The sequence below is a fragment of the Carcharodon carcharias genome, chromosome 4 (assembly GCF_017639515.1).
Source record: "Carcharodon carcharias isolate sCarCar2 chromosome 4, sCarCar2.pri, whole genome shotgun sequence".
Lineage (NCBI taxonomy): Eukaryota > Metazoa > Chordata > Chondrichthyes > Lamniformes > Lamnidae > Carcharodon > Carcharodon carcharias.
The window spans coordinates 136,237,129-136,262,704 of NC_054470.1; the positions used below are offsets into that span (position 1 = coordinate 136,237,129).

General features: G+C 42.5%; 1 protein-coding gene and 1 non-coding gene across 10 annotated transcripts in view; both read left to right on the forward strand.

Annotated features, from left to right (window-relative positions):
* Positions 1-25,576, forward strand: part of mctp1a (multiple C2 domains, transmembrane 1a) — a 733,548-nt gene that overhangs the window by 497,411 nt on the left and 210,561 nt on the right. For all 9 annotated transcript variants that reach the window (XR_005942877.1, XM_041186933.1, XM_041186932.1 and 6 more), the window contains one exon: positions 18,119-18,238. Coding sequence is in view for 8 of the 9 variants with exons in the window: in XM_041186933.1 (XP_041042867.1) it covers positions 18,119-18,238 (120 nt within the window). In the remaining variant the exon portion in view is untranslated. The remainder of the gene's footprint in view (positions 1-18,118; positions 18,239-25,576) is intronic.
* On the forward strand, positions 22,831-22,935 carry LOC121277583. The gene has a single exon (XR_005942942.1). It is a non-coding gene; the product is annotated as a U6 spliceosomal RNA (small nuclear RNA).

Genomic DNA, 25,576 nt, shown 5'->3' on the forward strand with positions numbered 1-25,576 from the left:
TGTGCAGTTATTGCCAGTTGCTTGTCAGTGAGTGGCTCTGACTGTTGCACTGGGGATAAGCTTTCGTTTCCAGTCCTAGATGGTGGTATCAGGTCTTCAAAGTGTTTTTTTTAAACAACAGATTATATTATACCAATTAAAATTATTGCATTTGTAAGAACAGCAGCAAGTTATATTTATGTTTATCTCAAGGCGTCAATCTTGGCTCAGTGGTAGCATCCTCAACTGTGTGTTGTGTTTTGTTTATTTTATTTATTCGGGAGATACAGGCATTGTGGGCAAGGCCAGCATTTATTGCCTAACCCTGATAGCCCCTGAGAAGGTGGTGGTGAGTGCCTTCTTCAAACGCTGCAGTCCATACGAACAGGAGTAGGCCATTTAGCCCATTGAGCTTATTCCACCATGCAGTAAGATCATGGTTGATCTTTTCTAACTCCATGTCAGTGTTATGTGGGTACACCCACTGTGCTGTTAGGGAGGAAGTTCCATGATTTTGATCCAGCAACAATGAAGGAACAGCGATATATTTCCAAGTGAGGATGACATGTGACTTGGAGGGGGTCTTACAGGTGGTGGTGTTCCTATGCATCTGATGCCTTTGTGATTCTAGGTGGTATAGGTCGCAGTTTAAAAAGTGCTGTCGAAGGAGTGGGAGAGGAGAGGGAGACCTGAGAGTGCATGGGGAGTAGGATGCTTGATGTAGGTACTATTCCAGGTGGTGGTGGCTATACAACAGCATGGTTGGTAATGTGCATATGAACAGTGCATATATTAAACTTACATGATTCAGATAAACTGTGACTCAAATATGAGTAGGAAGATCTGCATGGATAGTCCACCTTGTGGCGTGCATTTTCAGTGACAATGATCGTCTGCATGGCCCTAAAGGTTAATGCCACAAGGATCTATAGTGGACAGCTCAGGAGTCAGCCATGCTATTTACCTTTTGAACAGCTGTCACTTTTTGTGTGTCAAAAGAATGATTGCCTGCAAGAGATAATAAATTTTAATGAATTTTAGGCAAATAGAAAGAAAGAATTTGCAAATGCTGAAAAACTGAAATAAAAATAGAAAATGCTGGAAATATTCATCAGATTAAGCAAACTCTGTAAAGGGAAAAGATAAGCTTAGAGGTGTACCCTTCCTCAGAGTGATGTTTCATGTGTATATTCTCCATTGAGTTAACATTTTGGATATTTAACGCTCAGGTGTGTACCCTACATTGCTTAACCTTTTGGGTGCATAATGTTCATCAGAGATTTGGTGACTGGTACAGACACATAGCGGACAGATTTAAAAATGGTGGGCGGGACCCCATTGTGGGATTTCGGCCCACATTCCGCCATTCCTAATTTTTTCTGGCATGGGAAAAGAGTGCGGGCAGCAAGCCCAAACCCTACACTCCTGATCTGGCCAGATCCATAGCAGGCATCTCCTAAATCTCCCATGCCCGGCAACTTTTGTGGAACTGGGCCAGCTCCTCAAGGATTCAAGGTTCATTGCCCCTCAGCAGAGATTTGAATCATAGCCTGGATTCAGGAACTTTTTGAAAGATAACTTCAAAAAGTCTTTGCCATGCCATCCATGGCCCCTCCATGCCCACACACGCCCCCCACACACCTCCCTGGCCCCTAATAGCCCCTTGCCAACACAATGCCCACTCATGTCCCCCAGCCACCCCCAATGGCCGTTCATGCCCTCCATGTCAACTCATGGCACATATGGAAATGCTTTAAAAAATCATTATTTTCTTTAAAAAAGAAACTGCTTTTATTAAAATCATAAAAAAGTATCAATAAACCAGAGCTTTAGAGTATTAATAAGAGAAACTATAACACTTGACACCTTTTGACACAAAAAAGGATAGCTTTTATTAGAGTCTGGACTCTCAGCCAAACATGGATTGTGAGGCTTGGGTGGGTGAGAGGACATGAATGGGCATGGAGAGTAGGAGGGACCATGAAAAACTGGGTGGGATATGAAGGGATATGAGGGTTGAGGGCTAGAGGGCCTAATATTTCACAGAACAACTAAGGTCAAGTCCCAGAGAACGATGTGGGCCTTTTAAATAGCCCACCTCGGCATTCAGCAGCCCCAATGACCGCCTCCAATCTCTGTCCAGGGATGCCAAGCCCAACACTATCCTGCATCTAGCCCCAACGCTCCCGCCTGGAATGAAAATTGTGCCATTCGGGGCACTTTTTTCCAAGGTGGTTGTGCTGAGCCAGGAAATTTTTCAACTCGAGCTACCCACCGCGGGAACAAAAATCAAGCCTAAAATGTTAACCTGTTTCTCTCATTACAAATTTTTCATTTTCTTCATAAGCTTCTAGTCAATATGAAGGAGTGATCAACCGTCATTCTGGCGACCCCATATAATATTGAAAAAGCCGAAAGAGAAAGGAAAGGCAGTCAGTAGCTGATGGTTAGGGGTCCACGACTTATTTCATTCTGTGCTCTTTAATTGTATGTCAGATCTGCCTCAGGGATTTGGACCATGAAAATTACTTTCTGCTGTACATTTTCTCTCATATCATGGTATGAATAATGTAATTTGCATAACCCTGCTGCTGTCTCATCTATTTTACTTTCTATATTCTTGTTAACATTTCTTCATGTCAGTATGGATTTAGATGTTATGTATCTTTAACATTCAATTCTTTTCATAATGTTCATATATGTCCCATGCTGCTACATGACAGCAATATTGTTGCAGTACCTTTGTGCTGTTCCTTCTTAATTCACATACTTTTCTTCTCACTTCCTTTCAGATCTTTCTAGTCAGTGACACGGCATTAACCACCTTGGTGTACTTTCACACCTAAATCCCCCTCTGCTCAGATTCATCCTTTTCCACAAGATATGTACCCTCAGTTCTCTATTGTAAAGTCCATAAGACTCCTGGCATCTAGACAATTGAATCAACTGCCATCATTCTCTGGTGCAACTATGCAATCTACAATCTTCCCAATATGTATATAGATTAAGTGACCCAACAGCCATTTGATGTGTTTTAAAGAATTATACTCAGTACCAGAATCCAAGCACGTTTGCCTATTGGATCCTTTGGGAATCCTTTAATTTACTTATATTAAAATAAACTGAAGTTCACCTCTGTCTCCCCTGGATAAGGAGAGAATTTTAAGCCTCTGGTGCTGCTCCACTATACAATTTATATCAATGACTTAGAGGAGGGGAACAAAGGCCTGGTAGCTAAATTTGCAGGTGACACAGAGATTGGTAGGAAGGTATGTTGTGAAGAAGACATAAGGAGTTTGCCGACATATACATAAGTTGAGTGAGTGGGCAAAAATCTGACAGATAAAGTATAATGTAGGAAAATGTAAAGTTGTTCACTTTGACAGGAAGAATAAAAAGCAGAGTATTATTTAAATGGAGAACAACTGCAGAATTCTGAGGTGCAGAGGGATCTAGGTGTTGTCGTGCATGAGTCACAATAAGATCATATGCAGGTACAGCAAGTAATTAAGAAGGCTAACGAAATGCTATCCTTTATTACAAGTGGAATTGAACATAAAAGTAAGGATAAAAACAAAAATACCTGGAAAAACTCAGCAGGTCTGACAGCATCTGCGAAGAGGAATACAGTTAACGTTTCGAGTCCGAATGACTCTTCACCAGAACGAAGGAAAAATAGTTATTTTTCCTTAGTTCTGATGAAGAGTCATTCGGACTCAAACCGTTAATTGTATTCCTCTCCGCAGTTGCTGTCAGACCTGCTGAGTTTCTCTGTGTATTTTTGTTTTGGTTCTAGATTTCCAGCATCCGCAGTATTTTGCTTTTATAGAAGTAAGGATGTTATGTTTCAGTTATAGGAGGCATTGGTGAGGCCACATCTCGAATATTGTGTGCAGTTTTAATCTCCTTATTTAAAGAAAGATGTAAATGTGTTGGAGGCGGTTTACTAGATTGATATCTGGAATGACCGAGTGGGTTGCCTTATGAGGAAAGGTTGGACAGAAAGGGCTTGTTTCCACTGGAGTTTAGAAGAGTGTGAGTGACTTGATTGAAATATATAAAATCCTGAACGGTCTTGACAAGGTGTATGTGGAAAGGATGTTTCCTCTTATGGGTGAGTCCAGAATAGGGGAGCACTGTTTTAAAATTAGGGATCACTCTTTTAGGACAGAGATGAAGAGAATTTTTTTTCTCAGAGGGTTATACAACTTTGGAACTCTTTGCCTCAGAAGATAGTGGAGGTGGAGTCATTGAATATTTTTAAGGTGGAGGTAGATTGATTCCTTTGCCTAACAAGAATCTAAGGTTATCAGGGGTAGATGGGATTGTGAAATTTGAAACACAAACAGATCAGCCATGATCTTATTGAATGGCAGAGCAGGCTCAAGGGGCCAAATGGCCTCCTGTTCCTCTATCATATGTCCGTATGTTCACTGAACCTGTTAGAAATGTATCTCAGTGATGAGAGAAAACAGCAAGAGGTTCAATTTCATTCTCTCCTCACCCTCCATGTACAGTCAAATAAGCAACTACATCCTCTTTCAGTACATTCAAAAATGTTTTATTGCCTTAGAGGGCTGCCAGGAGCTTTGGCAACATACCCCAGTACCTAGACCCTAGTATCCATCAGCACTTTCAACAGAGATGGGTACATTGGGGCATTAAAATGCATTTTAAAATAGTAATTTGATCAGTTTATTGATGCCAGATATCAAGAGAAAAATAAATTTGAAATTAGATTGCCCAGCATAGCTTTAGGAAAAATTTGTACCAATATGTTTTAATCAATTTTCTATTATATGTTGTAGCCCCTTACACTTCAAAAATTTAGCCTCCAGGGACGAAGCTAATTGTATATTTTGAATAATGTTAGCCAGCAGTGTCACGTTTGATTTTAGATATTTCTTGTCTGATAACATCATGACCTTGTAGAATCGTACAATGGTTACAGCACAGAAGGAGACCATTTGGCTGTCCGTCTCTGTGCTGGCCCTCTGAAGGATCAATTCACCTAGTGCCATTCCCCTGTCTTTTCCCCAGTGCCTCGCATTTCATTCCTTTTCAGATAATGGTACAATTCCCTTTTGAAAGCCTCAGTTGACCCTACCTCCACCACATTCTCAGTCAATGCGTTCCAGATCCTAACCATTGTTACGTGAAAAAGTTTTTCATCATGTCGCCATTGCTTCTTTTGCCAATTACCTTAAATAGTGCCCTCTGGTTCTCAATCCTTCCAAGATTAGGGACAGTTTTTCCTTATCTACTCTGCCCAGATGACTTATAATTTCGATTACCTCTGTCAAATCTTCTCTTAACATTCTCTTCTCCGAGGAGAGCAGTCCCAACTTCTCCAATCTTTCTATGTAACTAAAGTTCCTCATCCCTGGAACCATTCTCGTAGATCATTTCTGTACTCTCTCTGATGCCTTCACATCCTTCCTAAAGTGTGGGGCACAGAACTGGATTCAATACTCCAGCTGAGGCTGAACAAGTGTTTTACATAGGTTTAACATAACTTCTTTGCTTTTGTACTCTGTTCCTCTGTTGATAAAGCCCGGGATGCTGCATGCTTTATTAATCACTCTCTCAACCTGTCCTGCCACCTTCAGTGATTTATGCACATATACATCCAGGTCCTCTCCTGCTCCTTCACCCCCTTTAGAATTGTATCGTTGATCTTATATTGTCCCCCTGCATTGTTCCTGTGAAAGTAAATCATTTCACACTTCTCTGTATTAAATTTCATCTGCCACTTATTCACTCATTCCACCAAACTGTCTATGATCTTTTGAAGTTCTACACCATTATTAGCTATCCCTCATTAGTGAGGATAATTGTTTTGTTTGAGTCAGAAGATGGCTGATGAGGCTGATTTGGGATCTGCAGACTTTATTGCATTTGTCATCATGTGGAATGTCTGGTCATGTATTATCACCCCTCTCACTTTTCCTCTTCATTTTGTCATCACTGAGTCTCATAATGCTGGGGTCTTTCCCACGGACTCTGCCGCCATCTGGTTTGGTCCAAGCCAATGGTTTCCCAGGAGTTGATGTCAATGTAGCATTTCTTCATGTTGGCTTACAGCACATCTTTGAAGCTCTTCTTCTGTCCTCCTCTGGTGCATCTGCCCTGACTGAGCTGTGAGAAGAAGATCTGCTTTGGAAACCTGTTATCTAACTTCTGAACTATATGACCAACCCAACAAAGCTAATGATGAATGACCATAGCCTCAATGCTTATGGTGCCTGCCTGCAAGAGGACACTGATGTTGATCTGTCTGTCCTCCCACTTAATATGTATGATCTTCCACAGGCAGCATTGATATTATGACTCCAGTGTTTTGAGGTGCCTCCTATACATTGGCAATATTTCAACCCTGTACAATAAGGAAGGGAACATGACTGCATGGTAGACATTGGGTTTGGTTTCAATTTTGATGTCGCGATCTTCAAACACTCGCTTCCTTAGGTGGCCAAAGGCTGCACCAGCAGATTTCAGGCAATGCTGGGTTTCTTTGTCAATGTCAGCCTTCTGTGAAAGATAACTTCCAAGGTACTGAAAGTATTCAAGATTTTCCAAGCATCCATCATGAATCCTATCAATGGGGCTGGGGTGTGTGCATTTGTAGCTTGCTGATGGAGGACTTTGGTCTTCTGAATGTTGAGTGCAAGTCTCGTCTTTTCCTATGTCTCAGTAAACATGTCGATGATTCCCTGGAGATCGGTTTCAGACACAGCATTTACTGAAGCATCATCAGCATATTGGAGCTCGATGACTGAGGTCAGGGTGATCTTAGTTTTTGATTGGAATCATCTGAGATTAAAAAATTTACTGTCCATTCGGTAAATAAGCCGCACTCCAGCTGGGAGCTTGAATCTAGTCAGACACACCATGGCAGCAAGGAAGATGGAAAAAAGAGTTGGAGCGATGACACAATCTTGTTTTACTACCGTCTTAACCTCAAAAGGATCTGTAATGGATCTGTTGTTAAGGATCGCCACTAGGATATCATCATGATTTCTGGAATTAAAAGTCTGATGATGACCTTGAAACCATTGCCGATTGTTATAAAAACCCATCTGGTTCACTAATGTCCTTTAGGGAAGGAAATCTGCCATTTTTACCTGGCCTGGTCTACATGTGACTCCAGATCCACAGCAATGTGGTTGACTCTTAAATGCCCTCTGAACAAGGGCAATTAGGGGTGGGCAATAAATGATGGCCTAGGTAGCAATGCCCACATCCCATGAATGAATAAAAAGAATGAAGCAGGCAAAGAATGGTAGCCAATTTTGGAGGACATCCATTCTTCAGCAGAATCTTCCAGAGTGCCTCGCAATTTACAGAGTCAAAGGCCTTTGTCAAGTCAAAGAATGCCATGTAAAGAGGGTGATGTTGTTCTTGACATTTTTCTTATAGTTGGTTAGCTGGAAAAATCATCTCAGCCATGTCTCTTGATGGGCTAAACCCTCATTGAGATTCAGGAATAGCTCTTCATCAAGTGTAATAAGTCAATTCAGAAGGGTTCTTGTAATGATCTTTCCTGCAATGGAAAGCAGGGAGATGCCTCTGTAATTTCCACCGTCGAATTTGTCCCCTTAAAGATTGTCAAAATCATTGCATCCTTGAGATCATTCAGGAGTTCCTCTTCATTTCAAATCTATAGGATAAGGGCATGGAGCTAGAACGTTTGTTCCTCTTCTTCATGCTTAAACATTTCAGTGGAGATTCCATCACTCCTGCTGCTTTGATGTTCTTCATGTGTGTGATGTCTTTCATCACCGCCATAGGCATTGGTGGAGTTCTGAGCTCACTTCTAACTGGGTGTTGTGGGATGGAGTTGAAAACGCTCCCGTCAACAATTGATTCTTGATTGAAAATGTCTTCAAAATGCTCTCTCCAACAGGTGTTGACAGCTTCCCTTTCCTTGATCAGATCTCCTTCATCCTTAGGCCTCAAGGAACTGGCCCTTGCGTACTTGGGCCATAAATGGCCTTTGTGTCAGTGAAGAAGCTATGGATATCATTTATGTCAAAAAGATATTGAAAGTCCTTTGCCTCGTCTGCCCCCACATGTTCTTCATGTTGCAGGTGCACCTTTGTACCTCAACCTTTACTTGTCAGTGAACCAGCTTCTTTTGCTTTGAGTTTGGTTCATTCCGCCAGGTTAAAAAAGTTTTGCATTTGAGATCAATCAGTTCATAGATATCCTGATCATTTTCATCAAACCAATCCTGATGTTTCCGACAGAAAATCCAAGTGTTTCTTTGCAGGCATTGATGATATTGGACTTAAGGACATCCCAAGCACTGTGAACCCTTTTCTTCTATTCTGAACTGAAGTTTATAAGTTTTTCCCTAAGGGATTGTTGGATTCAGCCTCTTTTGTTTGAATCCTTCAAGGCTTCGATATTGATCTTTTGTGGACATCTCTCCTGTTACACCCATCACTTGGGACCAGTTTGATGGACACAATTAAATGAATAAGCCAGATGATTGGTCCAGCAGTCATCAGTCCCTGTCCTTGGTCTGGTGGTGCAGACGTCTTTGCGATACCTGGCAGAGGTGATGATATAAATCGTTCAGGTACCAGTGCTTGGACCATGCATGTTGTCATTACATTTTGCATTTGTTCTTCTATCAGAACAGGGTATTGATGATGATGTCCATGTTCTGTGCATTTGGTAAGAAGAATACCATTGAAGTTGATATTTCCAATTCCTTCCCTGCCAATAGTTCCATTCCAGAGATTGGCATCTCTTCCAACTCTGGCTTTGAAGTCTCCAAGAAAAACCTGCAGAGAACTTTGTCACGTTTTGGCATGGAAATCTTCCTTGGTTTCATTGTCGGCATCCAAAGTTGGGGCATATGCACTGATTACAGTGGCAAATTGGCTCCTTGTCAGTTTGAGACAGAGTCAAGAGGTGCTCATTTCATCCAAGAGGGATCTCATGAAGCTGGTTCACAAGTCTGTTCTTGATGGCAAATCCAGCTCCATGAACTCTGCAATCTTCTGCTGATTTCTTTTTTCCAGAAAAAGTATGGCTGCCTCGGAGTTCTTGGAGCTGCCCCTCTCCAGCTTGCTGGGTCTCTCTCAGAGCAGTGGTGTTGATGTCAAAAAAAAAATCTGGAATTAAAAAGTCTAATGATAATCATGAAACCATTGTCGATTGTTATAAAAACCCATCTGGTTCACTAATGTCCTTTAGGGAGGGGAATCAGCTGTCCTTACCTGGCCTACATGTGACTCCAGACCCACAGCAATGTGGTTGACTCTTAAATGACCCCTGAACAAGGGAAATTATGGATGAGTAATAAATGCTGGCCTAACCAGCAACACCCAAATCCCATGAATGAATTTTTAAAAAATATCATCAGAGTTCTCGGGTGACAATGCAGTGCGACTCTCAGGGTATTCACTCGCTAGTGTGTCTGTGAGGGTCCTGATATTCCAGGTCCCAGACTTTAGTACTTGTGTCTTTTGTGTGCTTCTACCGCAAATGATGATCCTTCTGGATGCAGTGATCCAGTTGGGAGAGATGAGTCAGATTATGTTTCAGGCACCTTTTCTGGCCCCCTCCCCATTAAGGGGTGAGCAGAGTGGATTTTAAAGAGGGCTGCTCCGTTGCAGTTACAGCTGCCAAAAGGCACCCCTGCCTCCTCCAAGTGCTAGATGTTCATCTTGTAACTGATGCCTCCATACCAGAACATGACTAGAAGCTTCCAGAGAACACAATACTGCTCCCATCACCATTTGCTGGTCACCGAAGAGCTTGGAAGATGCGTTTGGAAAGAAAAATACCTGTGCATGACATCTTTTAGCATGGAGAAACCATTACACACCAGCTTCCATGCATCTTGATAGAACAAAACCTTGATCCAATGGCAAGGAAACCAAGACAATTGGAGGTTTAGTTCTGCTGCAACCTTTGTCCAGCAACATGGCTGTTGAGATATTCCAGATGGTACATCTTCCTCCTGTTCTGCCGTTGAGGACTTACTAGTCAGAGCCCTGTCTGCTGAATATTTCAAGGGTTCCTAACAGGCCATCACGGCCTAGGACATAAGGGTCCCACTGTAGTTCACCCTGTTTTGATCAGCTTTTTCTTACTCATTGCCCAGGTTCTGTGGTGAAGACATGGGGGTGAACTTTGAGTTCTACACCATCCTCCTCATGGTTCACAATACTTCCAAGCTTTGTACTAGCTGCAAATTTTGAAATTGTGCCATAAGCACCAAGACCTAGGCCATTAATATACATCAAGAAGAGCAGGGATCCTACCACCGATCCCTAAGTGAGTCAACTGCAAACTTTCCTCCAGTCCGAAAAATAATGGTTCTCCACAACTCTGCTTCCTTTCACTCAGCCAATTTCATATCCGTGTTGCTACTGTCCCTTTTATTGCACAAGCTGTAACTTTGCTCACAGTCTGTTGTGTGGCACTTTATCAAATGCCTTCTGGAAATCCATGCACACAACATCAACAGCATTACCCTCATCAACCATCTCTGTTAACTCATCAAAAAACTCCAGCAAGCTAGTTAAACTTGATTTGCCCTTAACAAATCCATGCTGGCTTTCGTCAATTAATTCACATTTGCCCAAATGATGATTAATTGTGTCCAAATTATTTTTTCTAACAGCTTCCCCGCCATTGTGGTTAAACTGACTGGCCAGTAGTTGCTGGGCTTATCTTTATATCCTTTTTTAAACAACAGTGCAACATTTGCAGTTCTCCAGTCTTCTGGCACCACCCCTATGTCTAAGGAAGGCAGGAAAATTATAGCTAGTGCCTCTGAAATTTCCACTCTTACTTCTTTCAGTATCCTTAGATGCATCTCATTTGTTCCTGATGCCTTATCAACTTTTAAGTATATACATTCTATTGAATATCTTCTCCTTATCAATATTAAACCTTTCAAGTGTCTGCTCTACCTCGTCTTTCACCATGACCTGGGCAGCATCTTCCTCCTTGATCAGGACAAATGCAAAGTGTTCATTTAATACTCAGCATCCCCCTGTCTCCATGCATGAATCGCTTTTTAGTCCCTAATCAGCCCCTCTACTGCTACTACCACCTTATTGCTATTTATATGCCTATAGAAGACTTTGGAATTACCTTTCATGTTAGCTATCTGTCTCTATTCATAGTCTCTTTTCTCTTATTTGTTTTATCAATTCCTCTCTGACCCTTCTTTATTCAGCCTCTTCTCAATTGTACTATCCATCTGACATCTGTCCAATTTATTCAATCCAGATCTGTTCTCATCCCATTGAAGTTGGCTTTCTCCCAGTTAATTATTCTTTCTCTGGATTGTTCTTTGTCCTTTTCCATAATCAGCCTAAACCTTATGATACAACAATCGCTGCCTCCTAAATGTTCTCCTAGACTAGACACTAGAACCACTTGGCCTACCGCATCCTCAGAACCAGGTCCAGCAGTGCTTCCCTTCTCATTGAACTGGACAGGTACTGATGTAGAAAATTTTCCTGAATACGCTCTAGGAACTCTTGATCCTCTCTGCCCTTTATGCTACTACTATCCCAATCTATATTCCAATAATTAAAATCTCCCATTATAACGACTCAATAATTCTCGCTACTTTCTAATTTCCTTGAAAATGTATTCCTCTACATCTTTCCCTGTAATTCATGGCCTATAGGCTACACCGAGCAATGTAGTTGCTCCATTTTGTCCCTTAGCTCCAGCCAATTAGGTTCTGTCCTCAATCCCTCTGGGACATCCTCTCTCCCCAGCACTGCAATGTTCTCCTTAATCAATGATGCCACCCTTCCTCCGTTTCTTCCTTTCCTGTCTTTCCTGAACACTTTGTATCCAGGAATATTTAACACCCATTCCTGCCCTTCTTTGAGTCAGATTTCTGTTATTGCCCCAAAATTGTATTCCTACCAGGCAATCTGCAGCCCTAACACACCCATCTTATTTATCACACTCTATACATGCACAGTAATTTTATTACTTTCCTTGTTATGCTGAACCCACTTCAAACCTTACAATTTTCTACTCTAGTACTATCTGTCCCATCCAATATTCTACCCCAATACCCCTCTCAAATATTACCTCCGGTTCCCACACTGCAGTCAAGCTAGGTTAAACCCTCCCCAGTAGCAGCAGCAAATCGCTCTATAATTAACTTAGTCTGTTTAGGTGCAATCTGTCTGGCATAAACTGATCCCACCTCCACAAACTGATCCCAGTATCCCCGCAACCTAAAGCCCCCCATCCTGAAGCATCTCTCCAGCCACACAGTCATCTGCTCAATCCTTCTATACCTATACTCACTTGCGCATGGTATTGGGAGTAATCTAGAGATTACTATTTTTGAGGTCTTGCTTGCTCATTTCCTACCTAGCTTCCTAAATTCTGACTGCAGGACCACACCCCTCTTCCTGCCTATGTCATTGATACTGATGTGGGCCAGGACTGCTGGGTGTTCACCCTCCCACCTCAGGGGAGGCCTGTTCAGTAGCATCCTTGACCCTGGCACAAGGGAAGCAACATACCATTCAGGTTTCAGATCTGGGGCAGCAGAAAATCCTGTCTGTTCGTGTAACTATCAATTCTCCAATCACTACTGCTCATCCAGTCTTTATTGTGACCCCCAGTATAGCTGAGACAGCTGTAGTATCAAGACTTCATTCTGGCGGCACTCCCCAGAGGAACCATCACTTTATTCAGTATTAAGAACTGAATACTGATTGGAGAGTGAGATGCACTACCTGTACTACCTGCGTGGTCCTTCTTGACTGTCTGACAGTCACCAATTCCCTCTCTCTCTACACACCCTTAAGCTGCGGGGTGAACACATCTATAAAAGTGCTATCCACAAAGCTCTCAACCTCATGAAGACAGCTGCTGCTCAAGCTCCAAAATTGGGTGCTTGAACTGCTAATGCCCAGAACACTTGTCACACATGTGGTGATCTAGGACACAGGAAAATGCCCTGGAGTTCCCACATGGAACATGATGTACACTCCAAGGGTCAGAGCTGCCCTATCATTTCTCTATGTATTAGATAATAAAACTTGCTACTTTAAAAATGAAAACTCATCACCTTCTCATTTATCTTCTTCTCTTGTCACTTAGACATAGGGAGCTTAATTTAAATGCTTTACTTAACCCTTATATAAAAAACAATATTTTTCAATTTCCCAGCTCCTTTTACTAACTTTGGAACAAAGAGAAAGAAAGCTACAATTCTCACCATCCAATCAACTTACAGCTTCCTGTGATGTCTCCATTTGATTTTGTTTTCTTCTTCTCTCACTTCAGTGATCTTGACCTGCTTCAAGCTCCTCCTGGTCTGCTTGGCAATGATCCTGACCTGTTTCAAGCTCCTCTAGGTCTGCTTCACAGTGATCCTGACGTGCTTTACTCTCCTCCCGGTCTGATTCACAGTGATCCTGACCTGTTTCACTCTCCTCCCGCTCTGCTTCATAATGATCCTGACCTGCTTCACTCTCCTCCTGGTCTGCTTCACAGTAATCCTGACCTGCTTCACTCTCCTCCCAGTCGGCTTCACAATGATCCTGACCTGCTTCACCCTCCTTCCTGTCTGCTTCACAGTGATCTTGACCTGCTTCACTCTCCTTCCAGTCTACTTCACAGTGACCCTGACCTGCTTCGCTCTCTTCCCGGCCTGCTTCACAGTGATCCTGACCTGCTTCACTCTCCTCCCGGCCTGCTTCACAGTGATCCCGACCTGCTTCACACTCCTCCCAATCTGCAAAACAGTGATCCTGACCTTGCAAATATCCAACAAGACATATTAACTTTCATTTAGTGGGGAGTTCAGGTGCCATTCTTCAGCCAATTCAGTTCACTCCATGTGATATCAAGAAATGGTTGAAGGCACTGGATAATGCAAAGGCTAAGGGCCCTGACCGGCAATAATACTGAAGACTTGTGCAGCAGAACTTGCCACGCTTCTAGTCAGGTTGTTCCAGTACAGCCACAACACTGGCATCTACCCGGCTATGTGGAAAATTGCTCAGGTTGCCCTGCCCCTGGTTCTAGGCCTCTGTTTCTCCTGAGACATATGTCAAGCTGAAGGAAAAGGCAGCCAGAGCAATGACTTCCATGTTCTGTTTAAATCGGGCCCACACTTTAATAGTCACATGTTCATTCCCACTCCCATATACACTAATTGGCTGCGAAACCCATTTCCAAACCAATTAAGGGGTCCCTGCATGAAAATTGGGGCTGATGATTGTTTAGCCCCTGGGGTGGGTTTGGGAGGCAGAAACGGTCCTGACTTCTGTTCCTGTCCCTGGAAGGAAAATTTGGCCCCTAGTCTCCATTGTAGCCACTATATCATGTCTTTCCATCATTATTAAAACTTCTGGTCAACTTTTATTCCTCAACCAACATTATTGAAAAAAAGCAAATGAGTTGAACATTTATCTCATTGCTGTTTGTAGAACATTACAGAATAGTGCAAAGGCTGTGGGCCCTGACAATATTCCGGCAATAGTACTGAAGATTTGTGCTCCGGAACTTGCTGCACCCCTAGCCAAGCTGTTCCAGTACAACACAACACTGGCATCTACCCGGCTATGTGGAAAATTGCCCAGGTATGTCCTGTAAACAAAAGGCAGGACAAATCTAACCCGGCCAATTACCGCCCCATCAGTCTACTCTCCATCATCAGTAAAGTAGTGGAAGAGGTCATCACAGTGCTATCAAGTGGCACTTGCTTCGCAATAACCTGCTCATTGATGCCCAGTTTGGATTCGGCTCCTGACCTCATTACAACCTTGGTTCAAACATGGACAAAAGAGCTTAAGTGAGGTGAGAGTTACTGCCCTTGACATCAAGGCAGTATTTGATCGAGTGTGACTTCAAGGAGCCCTAGCAAAACTGGAGTTAATGGGAATCAGGGGGAAAACTCTCCAAAGGTTGTAGTCATACCTAGCACAAAGGAAGATGGTTGTAGTTGTTCGAGGCCAGTCATCTCAGCTCCAGGACATCACTGCAGTAGTTCCTGAGGTTAGTGTCCTTGGCCCAACCATCATCAGCTGCTTCATCAATCATAAGGTCAGAAGCTAGGATGTTAGCTGATGATTGCACAATGTTCAGCACCATTCATGACTCCTCAGATACTGAAGCAGTCCATGTCCAAATGTAGCAAGACCTGGACAATATCCAGGCTTGGGCTGACAAGTGATAAGTAACACTCGCGCCACACAGGTGCCAGGCAGTAACCATCTCCAACAAGAGAGAATCTAACCATCACCCCTTGATGTTCAATGATATTATCATCTCTGAATCCCCTACTATCAACATCCTGGGGATTACCATTGACCAGAAACTGAACTGGACCAGTCATATAAATGCTATGGCTGCCAGAGAAGGTCAGAGGCTAAGAATCCTGTGATGAGTAACTCAACACCTGACTCCCCAAAAGCCTGTCCACCACCTACAAGGCACATTTCAGGAGTGTGGTGGAATACCCCCCACTTGCCTGGATGAGTGCAGCTCCCACAACACTCAAGAAGCTTGACACTGTCCAGGACAAAGCAGCCCACTTGATTGGCACCGCATCCACCAATATTCACTCCTTCCATCACCGACGCACAGTAGCAGCAGTGTGTACCATCTACAAAATGCACTGCAGGAATTTACCAAGGCTCCTTAGACAGTATCTTCCAAACCTACGACCACTACCATCTAGAAGGACAAGGGCAGCAGATAGATGGGAATGCCACCGCCTGGAAGTCCCCCTCCAAGTCACTCACCATCCTGACTTGGAATTATATCACTGTTCCTTCACTGTTGCTAGGTCAAAATCCTGGAACTCCCTTCCTAACAGTACTGTGAGTGTACCTACACCATATGGACTGCAGCGGTTCAAGAAGGCAGCTCACCACTATCTTCTCAAGGGCAATTAGGGATGGGCAATAAATGCTGGCCCAGCCAGTGAAGTCCACATCCCACGAATGAATTAAAAAAAAAGGAATGTGAAATAATTAGTGACATATTTTACATTGCTAATAACCATGACATGTAAATTATAAGTGTAAGGCACGTGCACCTAATTTAAACCCTCTTGCTTGTGTCTTTAGACAAAAGTATGTTACAGGTTTATATTACTATATCACCATGGGCTGATGAGACTTTTTTGTTTTCTGGCAATTACTTCCTACTCCATATCGGCTCATAATATATGTATTGATAAGGATTTTACGGGCACGCTAAGTGTCCTATCCTTGTGACAAAATGCAGATCAGCCTAGTTGGGACCACAGCAGCTATTTTACCGGTGGCGGCCAATTAAGAGGCCGCTGCTGGATCCGCCATTCCATTAAGGATGGCAGCCTGCCTCTCCAAGCTGCGGGCTCAAATTTTATATCTTTATTCATAGCATATTAATAACACTCAAGATGGAATAACATTCAATTTATGTGGTTCAATTGAAGGCTAGAGATCATTTTGAAAACTTGATTGCCAATGTCTCAATTCAGCCAAATTTGGAAGATATCTGATGAGTTTAGAATAGTCTTTATATACTATTCATATCTGAAGTGTGACTTAAAGAATGGTTTTGCTTCACTCAGAAATTCATTGATTTATGAATTCACCTTTAAGTTGATGCTTTGATTAATACGTATCAGTTTGTTTTGACTTCAACTTTCCAGTCTGGCCCATCTTGTTTCTTCCCCTTCTTATTCAATATTTTGATCAGGAATTTCCTTGGAGTTGCTCTCACTCTGCTGTGTGAATAGATTTTACCTCACTCTTCCAGTGCAACCACAGTGGCAGAGTGGCAGTAGCTCCAAAGAATTTCCTCCTTTTGTCTTTACATTTAACATTTCTTGAATCAATTTCCTTAAATCTTTATTTTTTTGTGTGTTTGGAATATAAGAAAAAGTTATGGCAGGTGAGCGGGACGATTGTTAACCCACTCGGAGTGTTGGGACAGGTAGTGCATGCTGTTAAAATAGCTGTTCAAAGGCTTATCACCCTGTACCCATATAATTCTTGGCCATGGCCACCTTAGCCTTTTTAGGAAACCAGTGTTCCCACCTTAGTTCACATAGCAGCCTTACTGATATTGATATAGGTCCTCTGATACCATTAGAATCCAGATGGTATTTCAGTGGCTTACTGAATGGGGCATATATTGTAGGTATCTTGTTCAGTGAAAATTTAACTGGGAAGAAAAAGTATGGCAAAATCCTTCCTTATAGTGAGGCCAAGAGTAGCAGAGCGCTTCTATGAACCCCACAAAGAATGCCTAGGGCACTGCTGCCCTGGGCTTTCCTTCCGATTCCCACCCATGAAGATTCTGAAGGGGCTTAACAGGGTAGACACTGAGGGGCTGTTTGCCCTGATTATGGAATCTAGAACATGGAGGCACAGTCTCAGGACAAGGCGTCCATCATTTTGGACTGAGATTAGGAGAGATTTCTTCACACGGAGGACAGTGAATCTTTGGAAATCTTTACTCCAGAGGGTTGTGGATGCTCCATCATTGAATATATTAAGACTGAAATAGACACTCTCAGGGAATCAAGGGATATGGGGAATAGACCAGAAGGTGGAGTTAAGGCAGAAGATCAGCCATGATTGTTTTGAGTGGTGGAGCAGCCTCGGGTGGTCTACCCCTGCTCCTACCTCTAATGTTCTTATGTAGCCCCAACCCCCATGGCACTGGCTTACCTTAATGTTGGCGGGCAGCCTCTGCGTTTAAATTTACTCCTGCCCAAAGTCAGTCTTTTTCCATCATTTTCCCAGGCCTTTAAGCAATCCCCTCTGCCAGAATATGCAGCCCCCTCTATACTTTGTTACGCTCTGTGTTTTAGATATTCCTCCCTTTATTGTAGTTATTGATAAAATTTCCACCTGTATCTGTAAAGAACTTGCAGATTGTGGTATATATTATTGGTTCATTTCATGACTGGATTCCTTCATTCTGTGCAAGTGAAATTTTGTGTTGTCAAGATGGTTAGGTAAAATGTTTTCCTTCTGTTTTTAAGTTTTTAAAGGTACTGAAAACAAATTTATCTCCACCACATTGAAGATAACTCATTTTATCTTATTTTTGTTATTTGTTGCTTTGTAACAAATAGTGGGTAAGAAATATTAGCACTCATCTTTATTCATCTTGATTTTTCCAGCTCCTCCAGAAAAACTACTACCGTGTGAGGCGCTGCATCATGGTACTGGTAAATACCGGTCGCTACATTAACAGCTGCTTTGGATGGGAATCACCACAGAGGAGTCTCACTGCTTTCCTGGTATGTACAATCCATAGGCAAGATCAACACAGCCATGTTGATGGATCGTGGGTGTGCTAAATGAAATGCGTGGTCATGCTTGCTGATTAAAACAGAGTCTGACTTGTACAGAAAAGGGTTTAACAACACTTACAATTAAATTCAGCGCAGTAATGTGTTTATGTTAGGCTTACGCAGGAACAGTTTGACATTGTAGCAAGTATATTAAGAAATAATCTTCACTGAGTGGAACAATAAATAGTTTACATAAGGGCAAAGATCATGGGTGTTGATTGAAGGGGAAGGAAAGACAGTGGGAATACTTTTAGTACAGAATTCTTTATAATCCATGGACTAATCTCTTACCCAGCTGGTGATATCATCAATTCAAAAGTAATTTTTACTCATATGAAAATTGGTTTGTCTTGATTTTAATGGGGGGCTGCATGAAGCATGCAAGTCCTGATGTGGCCAGTACATACGGATGTAACTGAGAGGCTGAGACTCCACCGATTCTAAGAACTGGCACCTCAGTTCCATAAATTTTCTCTGCCTCCTACCTAAGCCCAGCCAGACCCAGTACTTGGCCAGTAGAGGGAGCAGGAATTTCAATCCAGGAAACCATGGTGGCAACTCATGGAATGGTCCCCAGCAGTTAGGTAAGTGATGATGGGTGGGGGTGCTCACGGCAAGGTTGAGCAAAAGGGTTGTCTGGAGCAAAGACGTTCCAAGGCTTCCTTGTGAGCCACTTGACTTACCTGTCTGGGTCCCTACTGATCCACAGTCCAACTCTTGGAAGGTTGTCCCGATGCAGAAACGACACTTGTTCTGCTGAGTGGGCCTCTGTCGAAAGTTACGGATTGGATCCTTATGACATCCTCAGAAATCCACCTGCATATTTAGAGATTGGAGCCCAATATGTTACTGCAGATTTCCTGCTTACCTGCGCAAAGGAACAGGTTGACATTGGGATGAGGTGGGAAGGCTGCAAGATTAGAGAAGGTAATTCACTGCCCTCATTTTAACTACCATTCATCAGGTGGTTGGGTATGATGGCTAATATCGGGGACATTATTTCAGTCCTCGACTTGTATCAACTACTCAGTAGGGAAATTATCAGGTACCACCTGGGGAAGCACAGTCAACCCACTAGGCATAGCTTCACTCGCCCTAGTCTACCCAACAGCAGAGCGCTGCTGCTCAACCTGGCTCAGCAGCCGCCACACAAACATGATAGATACCCATCTCTGGGAAGTCATGAGGATTATTTCTGAGACCAACACAGCTCGAGTGGTTTCCTATGCTAGCACGTATTGAACCTCCTGAGATCCACAGGGTAAATATCCTTCTCAAAAAATCAACAGCTGACAGATAACGAAGTACTCCCATTGACACAGGACCCCAAAAAAGACCCACACTCAACTGAAATCCTGTAGCCCCAACCGGAACACACACCACACCCTTCAAACTGATGACAGTCTCATCTCTCGTTGGTGCAACTCCTGTTTGACAGCAGAAATCACCAACCACAACCTGGTAACTGACCCAAGTGGTGAAGTCCGAGGTTTTGACCTTCCACAGAAAATCTGGACAATCCTTAACCACTTGAGGGAAGATGTGGCCACTTGCTTCACAAGTGGAACATGAGGGACATCTTAAATTGTGATTTTGGCCATCCAAGTCAGACTGTTGCCCATATACTGAACTTCTGCCCTGAGAGATCCACTTCTGGTGGCATCATACCCATTCACACTGCATCATCTGAAGTCGTTGATTAGATTGTTAATCTTGACATCGACCTATAACTGCTTCCCCAGCCATATGAATAAATAACTTAGCCCGTGTAACCTGAAGCATTACAACCAGTTCTTAAGTGAGTATAGATGCAACATAAACAAAGCATCTGTGATTTATCAGCAATACCTGAAATCTGAGATTGATTCCTTTCACCAGGGCCTTGTAGTATGCTTATGTCTTTACATTGAACTTATAATTTTATTTCTCAAGACATATAAAGGAAGAAATACTTATACTTTTGTACCACTTGCCATGTTGAACTTCACACAATGAAGTTGATTCCAAAATCATTTTCAAACAGACTTTCTTTACAGCTTGATGTCACAAGTTTAAAGTTTATTGAAGAGTTCTATTTACAGAAATAATAGCACTCGGTAGTTTTTCTCACTCATTATTGGTCCTACTTCATTCTGTATCATTAATATAACAAGGCTCCAGCTAAATCCCCTAGTGTCATGTTTATCTAGAACTATTGCGCTATATTATGCACCAGGTACCAGCTGGAAGAGTTTCACAGTCTTGCAGGTAGGAGAGGTTTGAACCAGTGCCTACTTGCAAAAGTTGAATAATTGTAGCAGCAGGATCAGTAGGACTCAAGGTTGCCCACCAGAATGATTTAACCCTGAGAGTTTACAGTGAAAGCTCATTTTTGCAGATCTAGATGGCATAAACTATCCAATGTGTTCCAATCCTTATATTAACTGAAATCAGTTGATAAACTGAACAAAACCAGTGCATAATTTGGCTACATATCAAAGATATGCATTATTCCACAGAACGTGTTGGCACAACTGTGCAGTCAATAACTGGAGACTTTGCAGAGAATTGTGGTAGCCAACATTTAACAGATGATTTTCCATTTTTGATAACCTACCCCCTTCTTTCAGAATGATATATTCAGATTGTTCACATTGTCAAAACTCAATTATATAGAACCTACAACACATTTGGCCCCAATGGTCTATGCTGAAGTTAATATTCCACACAAGCCTGCTCGCATTCTAATTAACTTTTCTCACCCTGTCCCCAAATTCCCCTATTCTCTTGTCCTTCATTAAAAAAAAATTGAGTTGTATTATGTTTTCTTCATTATCTAGCTTTAGTCCAATGTCAAGTTAAAAATGCTCCTTTCTTTACTTCTTATTATACTTGTAGGTTTGCGACAGTCTGAGTGGTCCCCAAACATGATTTCATTTTTCTGCATTGAAGGTTATTTTGAAAGGATGGGTTATGAAATCCAAACAAACACAGATCTGAGGCTGCACATTTCAGCAGATTGGCCATGCTTTTCAGCTGGTTACAATGGTTTTAACCGTCGTTATTCTTATATAGGCAGCCAAGTATTAATCAAATACATTAACAAAAGCAATAGTCCAAGATTCAGTAGTAGCCTTTGCTTTGGCACAAAACATATTGACAGGAACGGGAGCGCACATCCATCCAAATAATTCAGAGCTTATGAGCATAGTTTGAAGGCTGCACACATGCTAGCAATGGTTGCTTCTGCATTTTTAGAAAAGACAACTGTTATGTAGTCAGGTGTAATTGTAAGGTTATATAGAAGTTATTCTACAGAAAATTAATTGCTAGTGTTTCTTTTGCAGATATTATCAAACAGAATGAAAGAGAAAATGTAGCAGTATAGGGTGGGAGTGGTCAACATTAACTCACCTCACCTGGCAGGAATTGATAAGGGGTCTTTAAAATGGAGCAGGTTTTCTTACTGACCCATTCCTGTTGAATCCCGATTGCCATAGTTTGTAACTATTCACTGAAATTAGGTGGCTGAAACGCATGTCGAAAGCAGGCAAGCGTCTTTAGAATTAATACAAATCAGTTTCAAATTACATTTAAAATTTCCATCTCTGAATGATTTAACCCTGGGAGTTTACAGTGGAGGTTGAAGTCATTTTTGGTGATCTGGATGGCATAAATTATCCAATGTGTTCGCATCCCTTGTATAACTGGAACCGGTTGATAAACTGACCAAATCTAATGCACAATGCTGCATTCATACCTAAGATATGCAATGCTTCACGAAACACATCGGCACCACTGAACAGTCAATCTGTAACAAAACTGCAATATTGTTTTACCATTCCCTGAGAAAAAAATTTACATTTGGGTGCCGCAGGCAGTTACACTGCCATCTGGATAGATAGGCTAGTGAGAGACACAAAAAACAGAGAAGACTTGGCCAGAATGCTTTCTATTCCACAATGATCAAAAGCCACCTTTTTCCCTTCACCTTGTCTGCTCCACTGAAAGCCAAACTGTTCATACATACATTGGCAGGCAAGGTGAAAGTTGTTAAATTCCAAATAACCCATGCTGCCAAAACTTAATTCCAGATGTTAAGGATGCAAGAGGAATGCTGAGGCACAGCAACATTTGCCTACCTTGAGGATGTTGTGATATTTAATAAAAACAGTAAGTCTCCAGAATAAAAACAAAAAACTGCGGATGCTGGAAATCCAAAACAAAAACAGAATTACCTGGAAAAACTCAGCAGGTCTGGCAGCATCGGCGAAGAAGAAAGGAGTTGACGTTTCGAGTCCTCATGACCCTTCGACAGAACTTGAGTGAATATTTGGAGGGGGGTGAAATATAAGCTGGTTTAAGGTTGGTGGGGGGGAGAGAACTTGGTGGGGAGGCGGGTGGGGGGGTTGGTGGTGGTGTGGTTGTAGGGACAAGCAAGTAGTGATAGGAGCAGGTAATCAAAATATGTCACAAAGGAACAAAGAGGTGTTGAAGGTGGTGATATTATCTAAACGAATGTGCTAATTAAGAATGGATGGCAGGGCACTCAAGGTACAGCTCTAGTCGGCAGCACATATACTAAAATTGGAACGATACAGAGAAGATCAGCATGGCCCCTGCGCAAGGATGACACGCAAATTCGTGAAGCGTTCCATATTTTTAAGCTTGGCCTAAATAGCCAAGTGGTTATGGTACTGGGTTTGTAACCCCAAGATCAAGAGTTCAAATCTCACAATGGCAAACTATGAAACCAATGTAACTTCATCTGAAACAGATGGAAACGGGTTTGTACTCGAAAGAGTTACAGCTCTAGTGGGGGTGGGGTGGAAAGACATGCAGGGCATACAAGATTTAAAAATAATGGAAATAGGTGGGAAAAGAAAAATCTGTATAAATTATTGGAAAAAACAAAAGGAAGGGGGAAGAAAGGGGGTGGGGATGAAGGAGGGAGTTCAAGATCTAAAGTTGTTGAATTCAATATTCAGTCCGGAAGGCTGTAAAGTGCCTAGTCAGAAGATGAGGTGCTGTTCCTCCAGTTTGCGTTGGGCTTCACTGGAACAATGCAGCAAACCAAGGACAGACATGTGGGCAAGAGAGCAGGGTGGAATGTTAAAATGGCAAGCGACAAGGAGGTTTGGGTCATTCTTGCAGACAGACCGTAGGTGTTCTGCAAAGCGGTCGCCCAGTCTGCGTTTGGTCTCTCCAATGTAGAGGAGACCACATTGGGAGCAACGAATGCAGAAGACTAAGTTGGGGGAAATGCAAGTGAAATGCTGCTTCACTTGAAAGAGTGTTTGGGCCCTTGGACGGTGAGGAGAGAGGAAGTGAAGGGGCAGGTGTTGCATCTTTTGCGTGGGCATGGGGAGATGCCATAGGTAGGGGTTGAGGCATAGGGGGTGATGGAGGAGTGGACCAGGGTGTTCCAGAGGGAATGATCCCTACGGAATGCCGCTGGGGGGGGGTGAAGGAAAGATGTGTTTGGTGGTGGCATCATGCTGGAGTTGGCGGAAATGGCGGAGGATGATCCTTTCAATGCAGAGGCTGGTGGGGTGATAAGTGAGGACAAGGGGGACCCTATCATGTTTCTGGGATGGAGGAGAAGGCGTGAGGGCGGACGCGCGGGAGATGGGCCGGACACAGTTGAGGGCCCTGTCGACGACCGTGGGTGGAAAACCTCGGTTAAGGAAGAAGGAGAACATGTCAGAGGAACTGTTTTTGAAGGTAGCATCATCAGCACAGATGCGACGGAGGCGAAGGAACTGAGAGAATGGGATGGAGTCCTTACAGGAAGCGGGGTGTGAGGAGCTGTAGTCGAGGTAGCTGTGGGAGTCGGTAGGCTTGTAATGGATATTGGTGGACAGTCTATCACCAGAAATTGAGACAGAGAGGTCAAGGAAGGGAAGGGAAAGTCTCCAGAATAGGCTAATCAGCAGATATTCTGCCTCTTCAACTATCCATCACCTTAAATGTCTGGTAAATAGAAGAGCTGTAAACTTTTTAAGTAGAAGTTCACACACAAAAGTCAATACATCATTGTAAAGGATCAACTTTTAACCTTTTTTTATGGAATTGCAGGTAAATTGCTGCGCCAGCATTTTTTGTCTGCATTAAATGAGACTTTGCAAGTTGTATTCTCATCAGTGTGACACTATTCAGCATTTACATTTGATATTTTACGCAGTTAATTTCTGTTCTGAAGGCCCCCTGGGATTTGAACTGTAGTGCTACATGAGAGAGGCAGAGTATTGATCAGCTAACATTTCCCTTTCATTTTTTGTATGCCATGAAATTAATGAGACTTCAAGACAAAAATGTCAAAGTACTGCAGTAAGCAATGATGATTAGTTTTACATTTACAATCTTCGGTCTGTTCAAATTAATAAATTGTGGATTATTGAAAAAGCCTTCCTTCTGCTTACTGAGCACATAAAGGAACAGGCTCTGCCACATGGGGGAGTATACTTATTCAAGGTTTGGGGTAATCTTTAAATTCACAGTATGCTTTGTTTGCTTTGATTATTAACTCTTTAAGAACACATAATGGCATATTTGGGATTATCGCCCGCCTTATAGGAAAATAAATGATAAAAGTAATAAAAGAGCTTTGCAATCTTTTGGGAGAAAAGAAAAAGAACTTTGAAAGAATGGTGTGCTGATTTCTTCAATTAGTAGTGAGCTTACCAGTTAGCCAACAATTGATTACTGCCTTGTGCTGTGTTCCTAATACCTTTGCAAAGATGTGCATTTTATTTGGCATCAGTTACTCGTCTATAGTAAGTGGGGGTGATGGGCTTTTATATGGCAGTGTGACTGGACACCAATTATTCAGTCAATTCTGATCAGCCATCCAATGATACACTGGTTGACTTTTTGGCTCTATTCTGATGGCACAGTTTTGGGGGGTGGCAAGGCTGTCTGCGGGCTTCATTACTAAGCCAACAATTTCCATTAACTTAATGCTTGAGATGCATTCTGTTGAATTGTCCCACAAAAACTGTCACCTATCTGCCTCTTCCACATGCTGCGGGAGCTATTATGGATTTGCAGCAATGTTTTTACATTTTATCTCAAATTTCAAAGATTCAGACATTCTTCTCACCCTAGCTCTCTAATTGTTTGAATTTAAGCATACTTTTTAATGATTTCAAGGATTAATTTATACTGATCAGCAGTTTTGGGGGTGTATTCCTGAGAGGGCCATGTTTCTACTGGGTTCCCGCCTTGCAGTGGCTGCTCTAATGAGCAGAATTTTCCTCCTGTTGGGAGGGAAGTTTAGGAGCGGCCGGGTGGAGGCGCACCTCC